Genomic DNA, 8,395 nt, shown 5'->3' with positions numbered 1-8,395 from the left:
ATTACGTCATCAGAATAGAAATTGTCCAAGATCGCTATTTGAGCATACGCGAACTTTCGAACCACACAAGTTGATGTGTAAAGACGAGCGTTCCCCGTTTTTGTCGGTTTTTGTGCGAATATCTGTTAACCCAAAGGTTAGTTAGAGACATACCTTGATCCTTTATGTAGCAGAATCTCTGAAATTCTACTCGAAGTATCTCACAATCGTGGAGACTATTCTTTATTTTCTCTTTTGCTTTCGATCGTACGAACTTTACAAAAGCGGCCAGAAGCACCTCGGACGTTGTAAACACCTTTTTAGGGTGTTGTAAACTCTTTTATCTGCTCGACACAGGAAAGCACGGGTGTTGTTTCATTGGCAGGAAGCAAGTCTCGCGTTTTTTCGCCGAAAATTTCACACTCGCGTGAAGCCGCCATGTTTGTTTTGATTTGCCGGCAATTCAAGCTCGCCCTTTCGTACCCATTCTTCGCGCGATCAAGAAACCCTATGGAGCCACCTTAAAATATTTACCGGTAAATAAGTTGTATTGAAGTTCATAACATGAATTTTTGTCTCACTGTTGAATTTACATCCAATAGTACATTGTACATTGCCCACCCACCCACATGCAAACATAAAAAATTACTGTGTTCTTAATGTTCCACCCAGGACATTTATTAGGGATGAGTGCCATTGCAACATCCTCATAACAAAAACATTTTTTTGTCCCCAGTAGAATATTGATAAACCTGGTTTACTGAAGATTTTGATAAGTCTTGGAAACATGTGCATGAATGAAGAAAAACTGTGTGCACATTCCAAAGGGCTTTCTAATAGGTACAGTACAGGTCTGTGTAGCCAACAGGACTATGAGTTGCCAAAAATAATACCCATTGACTTATGCTAATTAATGATAACAATTGATGTGATGGAGATACTGTAGTAACTGTACTTTGAACAGAAAATGGTAATTAAACCAGTAATCCAACAGCAATATGAACCACAGTTCTCACCATTCATATATGATTCTGGAGGCTCTTGTAGAGGATCAAGATGGAATCCTTTAATGCATAAACTAAAAATAGAAAATAACATACTTTTATTTTAAATTGAAACAACTTTAAAAAATACTACTAACATAAATTTTTTATCTAATAGTATTATCTATATGTACATGGTTTTGTTTATGTTTTTTTATTAGTACATTTACATGAAGGTTATCATAAGAAAATTATGGGGCTTAGTAAATTAAAAATTAACAGTATACATTGTATGAAAAAAAACCGTTTTTAAGCCGATCTTTTTTTTTGGACACTGAATTTTCGGTGTCTTTCCTGTTCACCTTCATCAGAGTTCAAAAGTTCCTTTGTGCTTGCGCTACCGATCCGTTGCATTTCTTACGTTATTGATTTTAAATTAAAGGCACATAAGTGTGAGGGAACACTTTCCGTTCGTTTACAGCGTCGCTGTCAAAGTGGAGTGCCACGACTCCAAGAAAAGCCTCTTGTTGTAATTGCTTATGCCACATTCAAGAATCTGGGCATCTTTCGGATGGATGTTGTGTTCCGTTGACTCAGCATGCAGCTTTATCAACGATTCGCTATTGCTCGCACGGCCTGGATCATGCTCGGCTTCGCGCGAGGACCATGAGCGCTTGCTTTCCCCGATGTACGTAAAGGGGCAGTCATGGCACTTCACTTTGTATAGTTAAAATAGCTGGAATTATTCCAGCTATTTGGTTTGCCGCTGGTCGATCTTTTGGCTTTCTGAACACATGGCCCAATGTTGTCACAGGCTTAGTAAGTAAGTAAGTAAGTAAGTAGGACTTTATTTAACGAGAGTGACACCTGACAGTAATCAAACTGATAAACTTGTGGCCCTCAATGAATGCCATCTGAATGTGGAATTTCTGGAGGACACAACCCACGTGATCCGATGCGCCTCTTATGTACGGAATGACTACGAGCCCCAGTGGTCTTTCTTGCGTGCGCCTTTCTCTGGTTCTGTCCCTTACGCATTTCTTAAACAGGACGTCAGGATACCCGTTTGCTCTAAGATCCTCAATGACTTGATCTTGTTCACTGCTTTTGAGGTCAGGGTTTGACAAGTAGCAATCAAATTACACCATATTCCTGTATACAGAGTTAAGGCTAGCAAACCTCAGGGCTTAAAAGCTGAAATCCATTAATTATTAAAAATGTTGTCTATTATCAACAACAATTACACACTACACTGTACGTTGTACATGAACTGATATTCATTAGATTTAGTTACCCTTGTGAATCAAAAGCTCCAAATTCCTCAACATCTTCAAGCACAGAGGTCTGTGGCCGCTGACTGAATACCCCTGGGTCACCAGCTGGAAATGGTATAAGCTGCGTACCGTCATCTTTGGAATTAAGCATTTGAAAACCACAAATTCTACACAGGAAAAAAAAAATACAGAAAAGGTTACAAGATTGATAAACTACAGGCTTAAGAAAATACCTGTAAACTGCAACCATGGTTTACACAATTGTACAGATTGTAACAATGAGTTACAATAAAAAAAAAAATAGAGAGGAAACAATGTACATTTACACTAAATCAATTCTATAAATGTACATACATGTACAGTATATCATTTTGCCCCTCTAACTTACACTTATAAAATACTGTATTGCAAAATACTTAACATGAATTTAACATGTATATGTGCACATGAATGTAAATGCACACTTTATCTTATCTTTAAAGTGACCAGATTGATTTCAAAGCCACTAATAAAATTACAGAACAGCTGTACTTGCATGGACACCACATCACAACAGACACATCTACATGTACAACTACACGTCATTATTCTCATTAGTTTTTGTGTAGAAAGTTTAAATCCACCTCATACATGACGTGCAATAGATGTGCTTACCGCAAATGTGGAAATCGTTTAAACCACTCTTCGCATTCAGACAGCAGCTGAGAGCTACCTAATGGATGAGTCAAGAGAAAGAATTTAAACCATCAATTTGAATCATAAACAGACTTTACTGTCAGTAGTCAAAAACATGCGACCATCAACTCTGATACAACTGCTTTTTGCTTGCAATCACATACATGTACATGTATCAGAAGAATATTATAAAATTTCTTTTGGAGGATAGTCTTTTTGTTTTTAAATTGTAATTACCTGTAAATATAAACCTGCATGAATGAACAATTTTAAAATGTCCATGTACGATATACATGTACATTTGTATGCCATTTGAAACGTTGATGCTCACATTCATAAAAATGAAAAGCTGCAGCTTTGATTAAAAAAAAATAATGTACCGTATTTTCTCGATTAGACGCCCCCGGCGTTTATTTCAATCTTGACCTGGTGGACCCGGCGTTTATTTGAATTCTTCAGTTTATTCGAGCCCGATTTTCATTAAGCAATGTTTAGTATTCATTATTTTTGACAAAAATGTATCTGGCTAATATGCCTACAGCTTAATATACCTTAAGAAAATATCTGAGGGGCCTATTTTTAATTTCGTCTTGGAGACCCGGCGTTTATTCGATACCCGGCGTTTAATCGAGAAAATACGGTACAGAAAACAATTACACAGAACTGTTTTGCATGATTAAAAAATTAAAAGGAGTTATAAAACTTTGATTACACTTTGTATTTTATTATTTAAATAATTTTGATCTTTGCATAAGCAGGATCATAGGACTTAGTAAAGTACTGTATCTGCAGCAAAGTGAAAGTCTGCTACACATACTAACCATTAAAATGTTTTCCTTCAAACAGCATTCCATCGATCTCATCAAACATGTGTTTCACTGTTGCTGAAGCCTGCCTATCAAATTCCTATGGAAATAGTTCAAACAATAGTCATGTCCAAGTTGGCATATTGTTTTTGACAAGCACCAAATTAAGTGTCAGTTTCTCTTAAAGCGGTCTATCGCATTTCGGGTCGGAAAATAGTTTTCCCTCAAACTTTGCCCAGTGAACTATCTTAGGTTGTAAGTAAATGCAACGACTTTAGTTTTTTGAAATACGTTAAAATATATTTTTAGAGCTCTCAACAGTGAAGGCTGCAAAAGGGCTAATTTTGAGCTTGGCCAGAACGAGAAATTTCATAAGTTGACGAGCTCGCCGCTCAAAAATAACCAAATGCACCAAATTATTATTATTATTCCTAAGTTGAGTGGTTCTTCAAAGGTTGGAAACGCATGTTAATTTTGATATATTTTGATTTACGGGTCCGTGAAAATTTAAATATCAGCAACCGTTAGATCGCTTTTTGTAAACATGCAAAAGTATGGTGTCTTCGCAGGCCTTTATTTCACGAGTCCAGACTAGACTATTCTAAATTCCAACTGAATCCTACTAAACAGATGTTAGGAAGCTTAGAAATATAAAAATACCTTGCACTTTTTATCTTCCTTTGCCACAGCGACTTCGAACATTCCGTGCTTATGCGAGTATTTCATACACATTATGCAAATGAGCTTACTTACTCGCATAAGGACGAAATGTTCGAAGTCGCTGTGGCAAAGAAAGATAAAAAGTGCAAGGTATTTTTATATTTCTATGCTTCCTAACATCTGTTTAGTAGGATTCAGTTGGAATCTAGAATAGTCTGGTCTGGACTCATGAAATAAAGGCCTGCGAAGACACCATACTTTAGCATGTTTACAAAAAGCGATCTAACGGTTGCTGTTATTTAAATTTTTACGGACCTGTAAATCAAAATATATCAAAATTAGCATGCGTTTCCAACCTTTGAAGAACCACTTAACTTAGGAATAATGAATATAATTTGGTGCGTTTGGTTGTTTTTGAGCGGCGAGCTCGTCAACTTATGAAATTTCTCGTTCTGGCCAAGCTCAAAATAGGCCATTTGCAGCCTTCACTGTCGAGAGCTCTAAAAAATATTTTTTAACGTATTTCCAAAAACTAAAGTCGTTGCATTTACTTACAACCTAAGATAGTTCACTGGGCAAAGTTTGAGGGAAAACTATTTTCCGACCCGAAATGCGATAGACCGCTTTAAGAGAAACTGCCACTTAATACAGATACTGATTTTTTTTTTTTCAAATAAATATTATTACCGTAAAGTTCCGTGTATAAGCCGCACCTGTAGATAAGCCGCACCCCCGATTTGGATGGTCAAATTTCGGAAAAAAAATAGACAGACAATAAAGTTTGAAGTTCAAGTGAAGTTCTATTGGTAAACAAACAAGGGCAAACAAGCACGGTTTCAAAACACTGACACTGCAGTTCTGAGTTGTTGCATTGTTTAATATAAATTAAGTCTTACGAAAGCGAAATTTCACTTGTCATACCTCCTTTTTAGTTTGGGTTCACAATATCTTAAACTTGGATGCTCTTTTGACATCATTTGTTCGCAATTATCACTTGTAAACACTCCTGAAACACCTGTAATTCGTATGAACCGTACGCGAATGATGAATGCTTAGTAGCCAAGCTTTGAAATGTAGAGAGGAGTCTGGGCATTAAAAACAACATGGCCGCACTTTCTTCGGAAGAAACCATGTTTTCAAAGATTTTGGAAACTGCTACCCGCAACAGGATAAAAACTTCATGCAGAAAAGGAGTTTGATAATCCAAAAGATTCACTTGCTGTGAAGGTCAATAAAAAAGCGAAGCGGTTGGCCAATGTTCTTCTGAGTACTTTCGTTTATCTTGGTGCTTTCTCGCACGCGGCGGAAAGACATGCTTCGAAGTGACCGGCAGGCTTCACTGCAAACAGCTTTGCAGAAGAACTAAAAGGCAGTGAACAACAACAAAGTTTTCAGGTTGTTATTTTGTCTTTTTTTATGAATATTAATTAGGCCGTTGAGAACTCCGAATAGAGATGTTTCCGTAGATAAGCCGCACCCCCGATTTTTGACTTGAATTTAGAGAAAAAAGGTGCGGCTTATACACGGAACTTTACGGTATGTAATGCACAGGCTTTCACAAGATAATAAAAACAGGAAACAAAGTTGCTTTCAATTTCACTTCTGGTAAAAGGCAATTTGTTTCATCAGGGAATCAAAATTGGACAAGAATCAGCAATTCACACAACTGTGTCATTAATAGCCTGGGGTGGGGGAGGGAGGCTCTCTCCTCCACAGAGGCCTCTTTCGTGGGGGAAGGCGAAAAAACACGGGGGGAGGAAGGCGAAAACCCACGCGCTTTCGTTTGGATTCTCTCCAGGCTCCGCGCGCTTACTTTTCACCTCTCCCCGTTCCTCTCCCTATTTCCCAGCCCGAAACATGAAAGAGACCTCTGCGGAGGAGAGAGAGAGGGAGGTACTCCCATATACATGAGCTATATACATATGTGCCGCTGTGAAGGGTATGGTTTTTAAGCAGTTTAGTTTAGGACAGGATAAAGAAATCAGACAGTTTTTGGTCTAGAATAGGGTATCATTGGTAGGGAAACTGATCAGTGGTATGAAGAATTAAGTTAGAAATAGGAATAGAAATTCGGGAGAGAAAAAAGCTTTCCTAAACGTAAATAAAATCATCCCGGCAAATAACAAATAACAACAGCAAAGACATGTGTGCATTTGTATTTTCCCAAAATACTTTCTTTCATTTTGATAACCAACATTTTCCTTGTAGTATCTAATCACCAGATGAACATAAAAAAATATTAATAACAAAAAAGCTGAAAGCCCTGTTTAACACGTCTTTAACAATGCCATAATGCAAATTTAGCCAAAGACACTGTATAATTATGAAAAGTGCAACTTGTGAAAAATAATAATTAACAACACCCTATAAAATATAAAAAATGCTTTTCAAACTCACATCTTCATTCCCCCAGGAGTAGACACTGCTACGTCCAGTAAGGATTCCAGTGTTGGTGGACCATGTGTTTGATTCAAAAAGGCCATTAGCTAAACTAAGGGTGTTGTCAGTGGTAGGTGATGATCGTCCACTGGTATCAGGCGTGAAGTTCGTGAAGTTCCCATTGCGAACTGTCTCAATGTAGGACAGGGGCAGTGATTCCTCTGGTCTCTCAGGGAGAGGGTGGAGAGCATCCACACTACTGTGAGCAAATCCACGACTAAACATAAAGCAAAATTTCACAGTATAAATAATAAGCCATATCAGAGAAATGTACATGGCTAGTAGCTTACCATACAAGTACATGTACTGCCACATTAACCAGGGATGTAGCTAAGAAAACAAGCCCAGCTGGCTTTTCTGGCCTTAGTAGCTCTAAAAGTTTACCTAAGTCTTTGTTTTCAAGTGAAATTTCAGCCGGATTTAAGTTCTATTTCAGCCGGTTAAATTAGCCGGCAGCCAGCCCTTAGCGACATCCCTGATTAACATCTACATTGAGTGAGTTGGAGTACCTATTGGACATCACACCAACTGTTACTGTATTCCAGTCAGAGCCTTAAAATTCATTCTTATTGTTACAACAAGGTCCTAGCACTACAGTATTATTTTTAATTCCTCGCGAAGCGAGGCCGAAGGCCGAGCGTAGCGGGGTGTATAATTTTGTCCCTCAAAGGGCTCAGGCGGGATGAAATCTCGTGTGGAGTTTACGGTCATATATATATATTTGTGAGCTTGGTGTCTGGCGGAAATGACGTCACACGGCCGCGCGCTGCCGCGCTGGTGGCCTAATGGTGTGACGCGCTGGCTTGAAATCAGATCTTCGGGACTGAGGGTGGGGTTCGAATCCGGCTAGGGTTTTTTTTTTTTTTTTTTTTTTTTTTTTTTTTTTACTATTATTTTTTTTTGTGGGTTCGAATCCTGAGCCTTTCATTTTTATCGTTTTTCTTTTCGGATTAAAATAACACTGATTTGCACATAATACTCCCTCAACGCCTATTCAGGCTATAAACTGCTGGGTCTGTAATCGTGCAGTTCGTTGTTGTTCAGTTTCTGTTTGTATTCTGTCCGCGGTATTTTGTCGAAGTCTCTGTAATCGTGCAGTTCGTTGTTGTTCAGTTTCTGTTTCTATTCTGTCTGCTGTATTTTGTCGAAGTCTCTGTAATCGTGCAGTTCGTTGTTGTTCAGTTTCTGTTTCTATTCTGTCTGCTGTATTTTGTCGAAGTCTCTGTAATCGTGCAGTTCGTTGTTGTTCAGTTTCTGTTTCTATTCTGTCTGCTGTATTTTGTCGAAGTCTCTGTAATCGTGCAGTTCGTTGTTGTTTAGTTTCTGTTTCTATTCTGTCTGCTGTATTTTGTCGAAGTCTCTGTAATCGTGCAGTTCGTTGTTGTTCAGTTTCTGTTTCTATTCTGTCTGCTGTATTCTGTCCGTTACTAGGCAACAATAACCCCGAGCTTCGCGAGGCCCTGCGAGTCACGTATTACTAGTTTACACCAGTCACGTTACACTGTAATTTAATCGCAAACAGAAACAGGTTAAGAATCCAACTGCCTTAGGCTGACCAGTCTTGTCTGTTTACAGTAGA

At 38.3% G+C, this 8,395-nt stretch overlaps 1 protein-coding gene across 1 annotated transcript; it reads right to left on the bottom strand.

Moving 5' to 3' along the window:
- Window positions 1–995: 995 nt before the first annotated feature.
- LOC144641262 (protein FAM149B1-like) lies at window positions 996–7,426 on the bottom strand (the record flags this gene model as incomplete). The annotated part of the gene is made up of 5 exons (XM_078500294.1): window positions 6,775–7,426; window positions 3,733–3,817; window positions 2,891–2,948; window positions 2,257–2,403; window positions 996–1,057 (listed from the first exon to the last, which is right to left on the bottom strand). Coding segments are annotated over exons 1-5 (709 nt in total), but the record flags the coding sequence as incomplete, so codon positions are not given.
- Between the last annotated feature and the right edge of the window lie 969 nt (window positions 7,427–8,395).

The sequence above is a fragment of the Oculina patagonica genome, unplaced genomic scaffold, assembly GCF_052425735.1.
Source record: "Oculina patagonica isolate OP01 unplaced genomic scaffold, crgOcupat unplaced799, whole genome shotgun sequence".
Taxonomy (NCBI): domain Eukaryota; kingdom Metazoa; phylum Cnidaria; class Anthozoa; order Scleractinia; family Oculinidae; genus Oculina; species Oculina patagonica.
Note: the sequence above shows the minus strand (reverse complement) of the source record. Positions and strands in the feature narration are given on the sequence as shown.